This window comes from Lotus japonicus, chromosome 6, assembly GCF_012489685.1.
Source record: "Lotus japonicus ecotype B-129 chromosome 6, LjGifu_v1.2".
Classification (NCBI taxonomy): Eukaryota; Viridiplantae; Streptophyta; class Magnoliopsida; order Fabales; family Fabaceae; genus Lotus; species Lotus japonicus.
Window position 1 is genome coordinate 39,183,895 of NC_080046.1, and position 15,455 is coordinate 39,199,349.

Sequence of the window (15,455 nt, forward strand, 5' to 3'; positions counted from 1 at the left end):
AATTAATGGTTTCATTCATTGATAAATATGAAATTTAGTTAACTTTTTAATTATGGAATATGAGCTATGCGTGTATTAGTATTAATTTACTGAAGCATGATATAATGAATTTTGATTGTTTTAAAAGAAATAGAAGAATCGTAAATGTAAACATTAAGCAGTGACGCTAGTAAATTAAAAACAATTGAGTACCTGGAATGTTGAGAGTTTTCCTTCTGTCATATAAAATTCCATCACATAAAAGAGACCAAGACTTCCTCTAAACTTCTTGTGGCCTAGAAATCAAGTTTGTCATCAGCATTCTAGAAAAAAGTTTCCTTAGTTGAGTTCCAGATCCAAGTTCACTTGAAATTGAAATTCCATAAACATACTCGCGGTCATCCTCCAACAATTCCATTGCTTCGCATGCATCATTGAAAGTGGGATAAACCACACCCTTAACAGTTCTTATGCTTTTAAAATTGTCACAACCTTTTTGCCTAGTTAGTAAAACACGCATATAGTAATTTTCTCCCATTCCTGGAGCAATAAATTGCAACCGACCAAGAGAAAAGCCTTTTTTCCTAGGAACCCATTTTGTTGCTTTTTTGTTGTAAACAAACTCAGAAGGAAATTAGGCATATGTGAGATTTCTCCCCTCCTGGTACTTCTTGTTGGCGTCCATCCAAGCCAAGAATTGAGTGCCCTTATTAGTTGATCTTTCCATCACAACTTCTAAATCGTCATTTTCCTTGAATAAAACACTTTGTTGGTTTGGAAGATGAAATCCTAATCGCAACACTGGAGGCCATATGTTATGAATATCATATTTGAATGTTCTCCATGCGGCTTCACATGGAGTAAGGTACCTACATTTTGATTTTGAGAATATAAAAATATAATGATTCAAATCTTCAACTCTTATTATTTCTAGTTTAAAACACACCATGAAGAAGGCCAAACTAAATATTATCATAAAAATCTTCCAAAACTATGAAATTGAAATTTCCTAATATTTATTGGTAAAATTAAAATTAAAGTATAAAACTTAATAATTTAATACAATGCACATTTATGAAATGAAAATTATCTGCAATCGTAATACTGTTTGATTTCATCATGTTGTTCAACACAAAATGATTTCTGAAAAAAAAAATGTAATAATCAATAACTGTAATATATGTTATTAGGACGATTTTAATTAATATTGTGGAATTATGAAGTGAACAATATACTTCAGCAAGATCTTTGAGTTGCTCGATGATTTTCCCATCACTCTTTTTCAGAAAATCTTCTTCAAGGGATATTTTTTTTTGCAGAGTCTTGAAGCGGACTAATAATTTGTGCTGTAGGATCATTTGACTCCAAAAACCTAGGATTAGAATTACTCATGATTAATTCAAATAACTCTATTAAAAAAATTGTTAAAATAAATAAACAATTTTTGTGATGCTAGTCTTACCTGTAAAAAAAAAGAACCCTAGTAGCACCATAAACATTTTAGACGCTAGTCTTACCTGTAAAAAAAAAAAATTAAAAATAATACACGTTAAAACAATTTCAATCTTAGTAACCTAATTCAAAATTAATTAATACCTTTAAATGACTTGATCTTACAACACTGTACAACCACGATAGCATTGGTTGCATCAACAGACGAAAGATAACCAATGACTTCAGAAACATATTTCCCGAAAAAAGCACATTCAACCCAAACCCTAATCCCAAAAGATAGTTAACTCAATTAATTTTCGTATTCATAAAATTAGGATCGATAATTTGAATAAGCAAAGAACATGAGGTGTACCCATCTTGGTCAAGTTCTATTGTTATCCTCTTCTGTTTAGTACCATCCTTTTCGAACTCTTGTTCTCCACTTGCTTGCTCCCGTGAGAATTCCAATTACATCTGGTGAAAAAAAGTCAAAAAAAAAATGTAAGAAAAATTAATAACTATTTTTGAAAAAATCAAGATCCTACAGAAGAGTACATACCGATAAGGAATGATGTATCAAGTTCCTTATACATTATGTCAGCAAGTGGAACGAAAGAGTACGATGTTATGTTGATAGCCTTGTTAGGTAGCAGTCGTACAGAAGTCTGAATATCAAAGTTGATCTTGAATGGATGCTCGGTTGGGCGAAAATCACAACCGCTTTCGCCAACACCAAAGTAGGAAATCTGGTATACTTTTCCTTCAGCTAGCAAAGACTGAAATCTATAAATCAAAGTCTTCCTAACGGTAGCATGAATTTTGCAGCCCTGAAATTTTAAAAATAAACAAACTAAGCCATTTATGAATGCATTGGAAAAATTACATCAAAAAAGTTTGAATCCAAAATAAAAATGGTATACCTTGTCTTCCATAAGTATCATGTCCATTGAAAAGGGTAGCTTTGAGCCATATAAGCTCGGACTTAGCCATAGATGATTGACTTTCGCAACAATTGTCCAGGTTTCTTTGGAGGCATCCACTTTGGCCAGATCGTCGATTCTTGAAGCCATCAGAATGGAGGTTAATTTGAAATATGGAAGAATGATGGAAAATGATGGGAATGATGGAGGAGAAATGTCACATAAGGGGGTATATATTGTCTGAAATTAGGGTTCGCTCGCTGATTTTTTTCCCGATGATTGATCAGTAATAAAAGCAGCAGTCAACGTTTTCCTCATTTAATACCCTGTGCGTGAAATCAGCGTTTTCATATTAACAGGAAATCAGCGTTTTGTATTGGAAAATACAGTATGAATACTAATGCTTGTAGTTCATCCATAGGTAATCTTCAAACTTAGGCGTGGTGAAGGAAGTTTTTTGAAGAACGTAGAAAGTAATAAATACGTCAAAGGAAAAGAAATTTAAAATGTATGTAGAGGAAAGAATGATAAATAAATAAATAAATAAGGTAATGTGAATATATCAATATTGGGTTACGATGTTCCACCTTATTTTGAATACAAAATAAAACTGTTCACAATTATTATTTAAATTTTTATTCGAATTTTAATCATATTTTTAACCATTAAAAAGCGGATTTCCTCCCAAAAATAGAATTGAAATATCTTTTCCTTCTCCTAATTTGTTGTAAAGGAAAAAAAAGGTAACATTGAATACTGGTTGATCAAAAGTAGAGCAGATCCTGCATAATTTATCTTTCATTAATTAAAAAAAAGGTAATTCAAAATTGGATTTAAAAAAATGATTGAATAATTCTTCTCGAATATTCATTTAAAAAATACTTTTTTAAATACGATTTAGGTTTTAAAATTTGAGTTAACTGCTAATTAATTATTTAGATTTTACTCGAATAAACATTTCCTCATATACCAAAAAAACGTGAATTCCTTCACAAAAATAGGATTAGAAAAACTTGACTTTTCCTAATTTGTTGTAAAGATAATTAAAGGTAACATTGTATACAGGTTGATCCCAATAAGAGCAGATCTTGCATAATTTATCTTTAAATAAAGAAAAAAAACAGAAGATTAATTATGGTTGATTGATTTAAGCCTATAATAGATGGAACCATTTAATTACTTAAACTTGGAATTTTTTTAAAAGATGTTTGAATATTCCTTATATAATATTCATTAAGAAAATATTTTTTTCCATAAATACGAATTAGCTTTTAAATTTTGAGTCAAAACATAATTAACCGTTTAGATCTTGCATAATTTATTTTTAATTAAAAAAAAGGAAGGGAATATTATTTATGCTTGATTGATTTAAGCTCATAATAGATGCAACCATTTGATTACTTAAACTTGGAATTTTTTAAAAAAATTGCTTGAATTTTTCTTAGTTGTAATTCATTAAAACAATTCTTTTTCATTAAATAGGAATTATGTTTTAAAATTTGAGTCAAAACCTAATTAATTATGCAGATCTTGCATAATTTATAAAAATGGAAAATCAATTTTGGTTGATTGATTTAAGCCCATAATAGGTGGAACCATTTGATTAGCTAAACTTGTAATTTTTTTTAAAAAACTGTTTGAATATTCCTTTGTTTAATATTCATTGAAAAATGCTTTTTTTTCATAAATATGAATTAGGTTTTAAATTTCAAGTCAAAACCTAATTAATTGTTTAGATCTTCCATAATTTATTTTTAAATATAAAGAAAAAAGAGAATATTAATTATGGTTGATTGAATTAAACTCATAATAGATGAAACTATTTGATTACTTAAACTTTGATTTTTTTTTATAAAAAAAGTGTGAATATTCCTTATCTGATATTCTTTAAAAATAATATTCTTTTGCATAAATACGAATTAGGCTTTAACTTTTAAGTCAAAACCTAATTAGTTGTTTAGATTGATTTCGAATTTTTTTTTCTTCATTTTTTTAAAAATGGTAGAGATATGAAATGGTTTGACCTGGAAAGTAAAGCATATACTTCAGCAAGATCTTTGAGTTGCTTAATGGTTTTCTCATTGGTCTGTTTCAAAAAATCATCTTCAAGGGTGGATTTTTTTCCAGAGTCTTGAAGCGGGCTAATAACTTGTGCTGCAGAACAATTTGAATCCGAGAACCTGAGAGATACATGATTCGCTAATTAGATTTGAGTACAAACAATGATAGAGATATAAAATTCAAAATAGAATTTACCGAAAAATTGTTTATCTATCAAACCTTGTATACATGAAAAATCAACATTGCTCCAAAATGAGTTATCTATCACCAACATCAAAGAATGAAATCTGATATACGCGCCATTCCCTTGGCAAAGACTGAAATCGATAAATCAGAGTCTTCCTAACTGAAGCATGAATCTTACAATCCTGAAATTAAAAAGTAAAAAAATAAGAGATTTACCAACCATTAAAAATTGATATTAAAACAATGTGAGAATTTAAAAAAAATGCTATACCTTGTCATCCATAAGAACCATGTCCATTGAAAATGGAAGCTTCGAACCGTATTAGCTCGGACTTAGCCATAAACGATTCACTTTTACAACAATAGTCCATTTCTCTTTGGAGGCATCGATTTTGGCAAGATCTTCAATTTTGGCAGCCATGAGAACAGAGGTTTATTTCAAAGATATCAAGTGCTGGAAAATATCTGGAATGATGGAGGAGAGGGTCAGCTTAAGGGAGTATATATAGTTGACTATGATAAGGATTTTATTTTATAAAGTATATAGATTAATTTTCATATTTTTTTACATTTAAAATATTATATTTCATATTATTATTACTATTTATTACTATCATTGTCAGCATCTTGCTCATCATAGAACATCATCATCTTCATCTTCATAAACCCAGAATTTGTATAACAATCTCTTGCAAGGTCCTCTGCCTAGAGACATTGGGATGCTTGGGAATCTGCAAGAACACGACACCGACACCCTGACACAACTAAACTTCAAAAAGTAGGACAATGCTTATATACATAAATATGTGTGTGTGTGTGTGCGTGCTGCGTGCGTGCATGGGTGTAAATAGATAGATATATTGACATTCTCAAAGTCAATATAAGTTAATCATTTCACTATTAAGAATACCCTATCCCCAGCCTCCTCCCCCTCCACCAGAACTCAAAATCCAGATCAGAATCTAATTTCACATAACAAAACTCATATTGAAAATAGAAAGCAACCTAGAAAAAATGAAAAAAAAAACAAACCAGAAAAAATGATAAAGTACAAAATACGGCTAAGTTATTTTTTTTTTATAATGGAAAATTTATTGAACAATGTCAATTCTTATAAGGTAATTAAGCTAAAAATTACTCTCGTTAATTTTTAACTTAATAACCGAACAAGAACACACTCAAGTAGAAGATGTTAATGAATTTGGAACCAACTGGAATTGGAATTACTGAATTAACAACTATAAAAACTGAATTAACATATTGATTAACTCACCCCTCTAAATCTCTCTCACTCTCTCTCCATCTCTCTCCTTCTTCTTCTTCCGAGCATGAAAATGGTGTAAATGTGTCTTTTTCTGATCCTGGTCCTGAGCTCCTCAGGGGTTGAGGAGTCAGGCGAGGACCTTGATGTGGTTGACTACAGTGGGCCGGTTGATCCACCATCAGCACCAGGTGGTGGAACTTCTCCAAGACCTCCACATTCTTCTTCTCCTGGACCTCCTTCTCCTCGGCCAGAGTATCTGCAGGATGTGTTACAATGGGCGCGCGTGTCAACTCTGTTGTTCTGATTGTAAAATTTGAAGCAGTTCTTTATCTTTGTTTAGTTATGCAATAATGAGTGAGATTATGTCCATTTTTCATCTAAGTGGGGCAACTTATTGCTTCTAACTTGTATCAAACACTTTATTATAATTGCATTTGTATTTGTTAAGTCTTCCTAACTGTATCTATAACTACTACAAAGGGGAAGCATTTTTTCCACTATTCACATAACGGTTTTTCTCCCATGTAATGAAGGCCTACGTTGCAGTGGTTGATTACAGTCAACCAGTTGATCCAGTACCAAAATTAGGTGGTGGAAGTTCTTCAGGTCCTCCACATTCTCCTTCTTCTCCTGCACCTCCTCATTCTCCTCGGCCAAAGAATATAAATTAAAAGGAAATTTTAACTTAAATTGAATTGGGAAGCATTTTCCTAGTATTGTTTTTCTTTTCTTTAGCTCACTGTCTTGCTTTCCTGGATCTTCTTTCCGATGAACAATATTTTAATGTGACTTCAAGTTTTCCATGTTGTATAACAATCGCTTGCAAGGTCCTCTGCCCATAGAGATTGGGATGCTTGGGAATCTGCAAGAACACGACACCGAAACCCTGACACGACTAAACTTCAAAAAGTAGGACACTACTTATATACATAAATATGTGTGTGTGTGTGCGTGCTGCGTGCGTGCATGGGTGTAAATAGATAGATATATTGACATTCTCAAAGTCAATATAAGTTAATCATTTCACTATTAAGAATACCCTATCCCCAGCCTCCTCCCACTCCACCAGAACTCAAAATCCAGATCAGAATCTAATTTCACATAACAAAACTCATATTGAAAAGAGAAAGCAACTTAGAAAAAATGAAAAAAAAAACCAGAAAAAATGATAAAGTACAAAATACGGCTAAGTTATTTTTTTTTATAATGGAAAATTCATTGAACAATGTCAATTCTTATAAGGTAATTAAGCTAAAAATTACTCTCGTTAATTTTTAGCTTAATAAACAAACAAGAACACAGAACAAGAACACACTCAAGTAGAAGATGTTAATGAATTTTGAACCAACTGGAATTGGAATTACCGAATTAACAACTATAAAAACCGAATTAACATATTGATTAACTCACCCCTCTAAATCTCTCTCTCTCTCTCTCTCTCCATCTCTCTCCTTCTTCTTCTTCCGAGCATGGAAATGGTGAAAATGTGTCTTCTTCTGATCCTGGTCCTGAGCTCCTCAGGGGTTGAGGAGTCAGGCGAGGACCTTGATGTGGTTGACTACAGTGGGCCGGTTGATCCACCATCAGCACCAGGTGGTGGAACTTCTCCAAGACCTCCACATTCTTCTTCTCATGGACCTCCTTCTCCTCGGCCAGAGTATCTGCAGGATGTGTTACAATGGGCGCGCGTGTCAACTCTGTTGTTCTGATTGTAAAATTTGAAGCAGTTCTTTATCTTTGTTTAGTTATGCAATAATGAGTGAGATTATGTCCATTTTTCATCTAAGTGGGGCAACTTATTGCTTCTAACTTGTATCAAACACTTTATTATAATCGCATTTGTGTTTGTTAAGTCTTCCTAACTGTATCTATAACTACTACAAATGGGAAGCATTTTTTCCACTATTCACATAAGGGTTTTTCTCCCATGTAATGAAGGACTACGTTGCTGTGGTTGATTACAGTCAACCAGTTGATCCAGTACCAAAATTAGGTGGTGGTAGTTCTCCAGGTCCTCCACATTCTCCTTCTTCTCCTGCACCTCCTCATTCTCCTCGGCCAAAGAATATAAATTAAAAGGTTATTTTAACTTAAATTGACTTTGGAAGCATTTTTCTAGTATTGTTTTTCTTTTCTTTAGCTCACTGTCTTGCTTTCCTGGATCTTCTTTCCGATGAACAATATTTAAATGTGACTTCAAGTTTTCCATGTTGTATAACAATCGCTTGCAAGGTACTCTGCCCATAGAGATTGGGATGCTTGGGAATCTGCAAGAACACGACACCGACACCCTGACACGACTAAACTTCAAAAAGTAGGACACTGCTTATATACATAAATATGTGTGTGTGTGTGTGTGTGTGCGTGCTGCGTGCGTGCATGGGTGTAAATAGATAGATATATTGACATTCTCAAAGTCAATATAAGTTAATCATTTCACTATTAAGAATACCCTATCCCCAGCCTCCTCCCCCTCCACCAGAACTCAAAATCCAGATCAGAATCTAATTTCACATAACAAAACTCATATTGAAAAGAGAAAGAAACCTAGAAAAAATGAAAAAAAAAACAAACCAGAAAAAATGATAAAGTACAAAATAAGGCTAAGTTATTTTTTTTATAATGGAAATTTATTGAACAATGTCAATTCTTATAAGGTAATTAAGCTAAAAATTACTCTCGTTAATTTTTAGCTTAATAACCGAACAAGAACACAGAACAAGAACACACTCAAGTAGAAGATGTTAATGAATTTGGAACCAACTGGAATTGGAATTACCGAATTAACAACTATAAAAACGGAATTAACATATTGATTAACTCACCCCTCTAAATCTCTCTCACTCTCTCTCCATCTCTCTCCTTCTTCTTCTTCCGAGCATGGAAATGGTGAAAATGTGTCTTCTTCTGATTCTGGTCCTGAGCTCCTCAGGGGTTGAGGAGTCAGGCGACGACCTTGCTGTGGTTGACTACAGTCGGCCGGTTGATCCACCATCATCACCAGGTGGTGGAACTTCTCCAGGACCTCCACATTCTTCTTCTCCTGGACCTCCTCATTCTCCTCGGCCAGAGTATCTGCAGGATGTGTTACAATGGGCGCGCGTGTCAACTCTGTTGTTCTGATTGTAAAATTTGAAGCAGTTCTTTATCTTTGTTTAGTTATGCAATAATGAGTGAGATTATGTCCATTTTTCATCTAAGTGGGGCAACTTATTGCTTCTAACTTGTATCAAACACTTTATTATAATTGCATTTGTGTTTGTTAAGTCTTCCTAACTGTATCTATAACTACTACAAAGGGGAAGCATTTTTTCCACTATTCACATAACGGTTTTTCTCCCATGTAATGAAGGCCTACGTTGCTGTGGTTGATTACAGTCAACCAGTTGATCCAGTACCAAAATTAGGTGGTGGTAGTTCTCCAGGTCCTCCACATTCTCCTTCTTCTCCTGCACCTCCTCATTCTCCTCGGCCAAAGAATATAAATTAAAAGGTTATTTTAACTTAAATTGACTTTGGAAGCATTTTTCTAGTATTGTTTTTCTTTTCTTTAGCTCACTGTCTTGCTTTCTTGGATCTTCTTTCCGATGAACAATATTTAAATGTGACTTCAAGTTTTCCATGTTGTATAACAATCGCTTGCAAGGTACTCTGCCCATAGAGATTGGGATGCTTGGGAATCTGCAAGAACACGACACCGACACCCTGACACGACTAAACTTCAAAAAGTAGGACACTGCTTATATACATAAATATGTGTGTGTGTGTGTGTGCGTGCGTGCATGGGTGTAAATAGATAGATATATTGACATTCTCAAAGTCAATATAAGTTAATCATTTCACTATTAAGAATACCCTATCCCCAGCCTCCTCCCCCTCCACCAGAACTCAAAATCCAGATCAGAATCTAATTTCACATAACAAAACTCATATTGAAAAGAGAAAGAAACCTAGAAAAAATGAAAAAAAAAAACAAACCAGAAAAAATGATAAAGTACAAAATACGGCTAAGTTATTTTTTTTATAATGGAAATTTATTGAACAATGTCAATTCTTATAAGGTAATTAAGCTAAAAATTACTCTCGTTAATTTTTAGCTTAATAACCGAACAAGAACACAGAACAAGAACACACTCAAGTAGAAGATGTTAATGAATTTGGAACCAACTGGAATTGGAATTACCGAATTAACAACTATAAAAACGGAATTAACATATTGATTAACTCACCCCTCTAAATCTCTCACACTCTCTCTCCATCTCTCTCCTTCTTCTTCTTCCGAGCATGGAAATGGTGAAAATGTGTCTTCTTCTGATTCTGGTCCTGAGCTCCTCAGGGGTTGAGGAGTCAGGCGACGACCGTGCTGTGGTTGACTACAGTCGGCCGGTTGATCCACCATCAGCACCAGGTGGTGGAACTTCTCCAGGACCTCCACATTCTTCTTCTCCTGGACCTCCTCATTCTCCTCGGCCAGAGTATCTGCAGGATGTGTTACAATGGGCGCGCGTGTCAACTCTGTTGTTCTGATTGTAAAATTTGAAGCAGTTCTTTATCTTTCTTTAGTTATGCAATAATGAGTGAGATTATGTCCATTTTTCATCTAAGTGGGGCAACTTATTACTTCTAACTTCTATCAAACACTTTATTATAATCGCATTTGTGTTTGTTAAGTCTTCCTAACTGTATCTATAACTAGTACAAAGGGGAAGCATTTTTTCCACTATTCACATAAGGGTTTTTCTCCCATGTAATGAAGGCCTACGTTGCTGTGGTTGATTACAGTCAACCAGTTGATCCAGTACCAAAATTAGGTGGTGGAAGTTCTCCAGGTCCTCCACATTCTCCTTCTTCTCCTGCACCTCCTCATTCTCCTCGGCCAAAGAATATAAATTAAAAGGATATTTTAACTTAAATTGACTTGGGAAGCATTTTTCTAGTATTGTTTTTCTTTTCTTTAGCTCACTGTCTTGCTTTCCTGGATCTTCTTTCCGATGAACAATATTTTAATGTGACTTCAAGTTTTCCATGTTGTATAATAATCGCTTGCAAGGTCCTCTGCCCATAGAGATTGGGATGCTTGGGAATCTGCAAGAACACGACACCGAAACCCTGACACGACTAAACTTCAAAAAGTAGGACACTGCTTATATATATAAATATATGTGTGTGTGTGTGTGTGTGTGTGTGTGTGCATGCTGCGTGCGTGCATGAGTGTAAATAGATAGATATATTGACATTCTCAAAGTCAATTTAAGTTAATCATTTCACTATTAAGAATACCCTATCCCCAGCCTCCTCCCCCTCCACAAAAACTCAAAATCCAGATCAGAATCTAATTTCACATAACAAAACTCATATTGAAAAGAGAAAGCAACCTAGAAAAAATGAAAAAAAAAACCAGAAAAAATGATAAAGTACAAAATACGGCTAAGTTATTTTTTTTTTATAATGGAAAATTCATTGAACAATGTCAATTCTTATAAGGTAATTAAGCTAAAAATTACTTTCGTTAATTTTTAGCTAAATAACCAAACAAGAACACAGAACAAGAACACACTCAAGTAGAAGATGTTAATGAATTTGGAACCAACTGGAATTGGAATTACCGAATTAACAACTATAAAAACCGAATTAACATATTGATTAACTCACCCCTCTAAATCTCTCTCTCTCTCTCTCTCCATCTCTCTCCTTCTTCTTCTTCCGAGCATGGAAATGGTGAAAATGTGTCTTCTTCTGATCCTGGTCCTGAGCTCCTCAGGGGTTGAGGAGTCAGGCGACGACCTTGCTGTGGTTGACTACAGTCGGCCGGTTGATCCACCATCTGCACCAGGTGGTGGAACTTCTCCAGGTCCTCCATATTCTTCTTCTCCTGGACCTCCTCATTCTCCTCGGCCAGAGTATCTGCAGGATGTGTTACAATGGGCGCGCGTGTCAACTATGTTGTTCTGATTGTAAAATTTGAAGCAGTTATTTATCTTTGTTTAGTTATGCAATAATCAGTGAGATTATGTCCATTTTTCATCTAAGTGGGGCAACTTGTTGCTTCTAACTTGTATCAAACACTTTATTATAATCGCATTTGTGTTTGTTAAGTCTTCCTAACTGCATCTATAACTACTACAAAGGGGAAGCATTTTTTCCACTATTCACATAAGGGTTTTTCTCCCATGTAATGAAGGTCTACGCTGTTGTGGTTGATAACAGTCAACCAATCGATCCAGCACCAAAATTAGGTGGTGGAAGTTCTCTAAGTCCTCCACATTCTCCTTCTTCTCCTGCTCCTCCTCATTCTCCTCGGCCAAAGAATATAAATTAAAAGGTTATTTTAACTTAAATTGACTTGGGAAGCATTTTTCTAGTATTGTTTTTCTTTTCTAACATCATTGCATAATTCATTGGGGCTATGAGCAGATTCCTTGGGGCCTTGAAGGAGGTTCTAGCTTGCAGTTATTCGATGTAATAGATAGCACTTATGTTGACGTGTATACTTTTATTATGTTGAAGTGTATACTTTTATTGATACAATTGAAAATTGCTGAAAGAAATTGTTGCTTATTTTGTAAAGGAATAGTTTGGGTCAATGTAAACAATGAAACAATGGTCACTTTAAGGTGATATTTTTCATTAGATCCACAAAAAAAAGATGATATTTTTCACATGGTAATTGTATGGTAGATCCTAAATGAAGGAATGATCTAAATGGTATATTTTCCAATTCCATGTTTCTTTACAACAAGTTTTAAGAATAATTGTTTTACTTTAACTTTTTAGTCCTGTTGTGCATTTTAGTGTAAGAACTTTAACTTTTTAAAATTGTTTCTCATTTAAGTTGATAGACCTTACGGATCCTTCCACACAACCCTCCCTTCTCATCTCTTCCCCCTGAAGGAAAAAAATATTTATTTATTTCTTAAATAGATTTTTTACTTTATCAATTGTAAGGAAAAATATTGATTGATGTCCAAATTATAATATCAATCGGCCCACGGGGAAATGTGCCCTTGAAATTGTTCAGATATAGATTATCATCCTTCTCTATAAATTAGTTTCTCAGGATAAAAGGATAAAAAATATTACAGATATTTAAATATCAGGAGTGTCGCTGTCAAGCTGAGCCTAACAGGGACAAAACATTATCTTCAATTTCTTTGCTCATGTTTTGTTTTATAGATTTGGGTGAGCGAAGAGTGAAGGTGAAATTCCTTCTCAGATTCGAATGTTGTTCTCCATGCAGCTTCTTTACTTCTATAAGCAACCACCATCACCATTGTTTCCATCACTTCCCAGACAATTAGTACACAGTGATCAAGCCATTTTCAAGAACAGCAGGGTCATCATCATAAACCCATCTTCTTCATTTTCTTCTTGCTGCATTGTTCATGCAGCGAAGGAAGATTCAGAGCAATATGAGATAGACCCAGATAAGGCTAGAGAATCCCTTAAAGAGCTTGACCAACAAATCCAGTCTCTCTCCAATGAACAAGTCTCCTCCCCAAAAGTCAGGGTCAAGGGTACTCTCTCTGTTTCTGTCTCTGTCTCTTTTTTTCTATACTTATTCTCAACTTATAGCTAAAATTACTAATCCTTGCAGTGCATTTTTATTCTGAGAGATTATTAGTATACTTGTATGCATACAAATTTCATTACTGTAACTTGTATTTCTGGTTTTTATCTGAATTCTGATTACCCTCAATCACTTATGCTATGTCCAAATAGTAAGTGAAAATGTACTTCATTGAAACTTTTAGGGGTATGTATGGAATGTGGTGGTGCAGGATTTTCAATTTCATGAATTTAATATAAAGGGGTAGAATACACATGTTTATGTTATGTATCTTATTTATCTGTTATAGTGCTGGAACATTATGGAACTGATTACATGAATAAACCATGTTATAATCATGTCTTTAGAAAGGCATTTAGATCTATGTAATTTCTAATTGCTTCGCCTAGAGTTTCAATTTCTTGTATTATATTGATCAATTTTTTTCGGAAAATATTGCAGATGAGTGTATAATTTTTAATTTTGTTGATCATGAATAAAAAGTATAAAATCTATTTGATAAATATAAAGCCTATGCCTATGTTAACAATCACAGCATTCAAAGGTTTCATTATAGTGATGGTTCTTGAACTGAACCTTTTTCATTAAACCTTAATTTTGCAGTTTCGGATGTGAAGCTTGCAGAAGACCAAGTCAGTGGCAGTGGCAGTGGCAGTGGCACTGATAAGATAGACATTTCGGATTCTTTTCTTGCATCCCTAGCTGGTGGCCTGCTTTTCTTTAGTATATTTTACAATGTTCTATTTTACACTGTAATTAAGCCATCCATCGATGGTCCTAGTCCATAAGGCATATCTGCTGCAAAAGAACCTCACTATATATAAAGTGAAACTTTGGACTACATCATTTTTATTGTGAATTGGAGTATTAGTATCTTTGGAGTTTGGATCAACTGATAGTACTTACAAAATCACTTCTTTTCCCATAAAAATTTCTCGTATTAGCTTCTTTGTAAGAATGAAAGTGAATTCATTATTGAGTACATTGAGTTACAAACTATATACACAAGTCATAAAACTAACCAATACAGTACTGACTCTAACTAAATACAACAGACTAAACCAGAATTCATATTCATATCCTCTATTACCTTCCATCAAGTTGGAGTATGTATATCATACTTGCCCAGCTTGGACACTAACTTCAGAAATCGGCGGTAAATGTATGAGGCCAGAAGAAACCTTCGCCGGTAAAATATGACAATTGAGTTCTATGTGCTTCGCGAATTCATCAAAAGAAGAATTATAAGCTATATGAATAGCGGACCGATTGTCACATTATAAAGGGACATGACCATTATGTGGAATCTGCAAATCACGAAGAAGGAAATAGAGCCATGATGCCATTGCACTTCACAAACTTTGCCAGCATATTATTGAGCTTCAGTTGAAATGGTTTTCAAATAGAAGAGAGGAGAAAAATGAGGGAGGGGGGTCAAATTTAATGTTGAAGGGGTGGGGAAATGTGGCGAATGGCGATGATTGATGTGTTGTTTTTTCCTGAATGGAATGATGTGTTTCATGTCACTTTATTATCAATTCATCACATGATCAAGTTTGTTTTACACTATCTTAAATCCATAATTTCTCATGGTTCAATTTTTGTGATGATGAGAGTTTCCAACTCACGGCCTTATGTGATGCAAATTAAGGAGGTGATCGAGTTCCACTAGTGCTTACATTATCTATTTTGAGCCAAATACTATTTCCCAATGAGCAATGCTACCGGTTACAAAATAAATTTTCACGAAACGCAAGAAGGGGCGATGTATTATGCTTGAATAAAAACATGGGAACCGGAATATATGAATAACACATGAGTGAGTTTGCAAATAAATTCCCAACAATAATATTTCCAAGCGTTTTATTTCAATCAACCATTATGACGGCTGATTTATTGAGTGGTTTGTTAGTTTGGAGATTGTTTTAATACAAATAGACTCTTTGTCTGAAAACATCACAACCTAAAAACTCAGCCATTGTGACTTGCACTCTACTAAAGCGAAATATCACATTCACAATCACTGAGCTCTAAACTCTTGTAA

General features: G+C 34.0%; 2 protein-coding genes across 2 annotated transcripts; one reads left to right on the top strand and one right to left on the bottom strand.

The window, feature by feature from the left end:
- Positions 1-613: 613 nt before the first annotated feature.
- On the bottom strand, positions 614-2,483 carry LOC130725279 (uncharacterized). Its single transcript, XM_057576523.1, has 8 exons — positions 2,334-2,483; positions 1,973-2,240; positions 1,830-1,887; positions 1,610-1,697; positions 1,442-1,496; positions 1,215-1,351; positions 1,085-1,122; positions 614-848 (listed from the first exon to the last, which is right to left on the bottom strand). Exons 1-8 carry the CDS (start codon positions 2,481-2,483, stop codon positions 614-616), a joined length of 1,029 nt encoding a protein of 342 aa, XP_057432506.1.
- Positions 2,484-12,999: 10,516 nt separating this feature from the next.
- Positions 13,000-14,303, top strand: LOC130723622 (uncharacterized). Its single transcript, XM_057574730.1, has 2 exons — positions 13,000-13,358; positions 14,015-14,303. Exons 1-2 carry the CDS (start codon positions 13,064-13,066, stop codon positions 14,197-14,199), a joined length of 480 nt encoding a protein of 159 aa, XP_057430713.1. The 5' UTR covers positions 13,000-13,063; the 3' UTR covers positions 14,200-14,303.
- The last annotated feature ends 1,152 nt before the right edge of the window (positions 14,304-15,455 follow it).

Bases quoted from the DNA above. Each gene is read 5' to 3' on its own strand.
- LOC130725279 (XM_057576523.1), bottom strand. From the start codon at position 2,483: ATGGCTTCAAGAATCGACGATCTGGCCAAAGTGGATGCCTCCAAAGAA. The intron at 2,241-2,333 runs GTATACCATTTT...TTAAAATTTCAG, and splicing joins TGATACTTATGGAAGACAAG to GGCTGCAAAATTCATGCTAC. The intron at 849-1,084 runs GTATTACGATTG...ATCAAAATGTAG, and splicing joins CAACATGATGAAATCAAACA to GTACCTTACTCCATGTGAAG.
- LOC130723622 (XM_057574730.1), top strand. From the start codon at position 13,064: ATGTTGTTCTCCATGCAGCTTCTTTACTTCTATAAGCAACCACCATCA. The intron at 13,359-14,014 runs GTACTCTCTCTG...TTAATTTTGCAG, and splicing joins CCCAAAAGTCAGGGTCAAGG to TTTCGGATGTGAAGCTTGCA.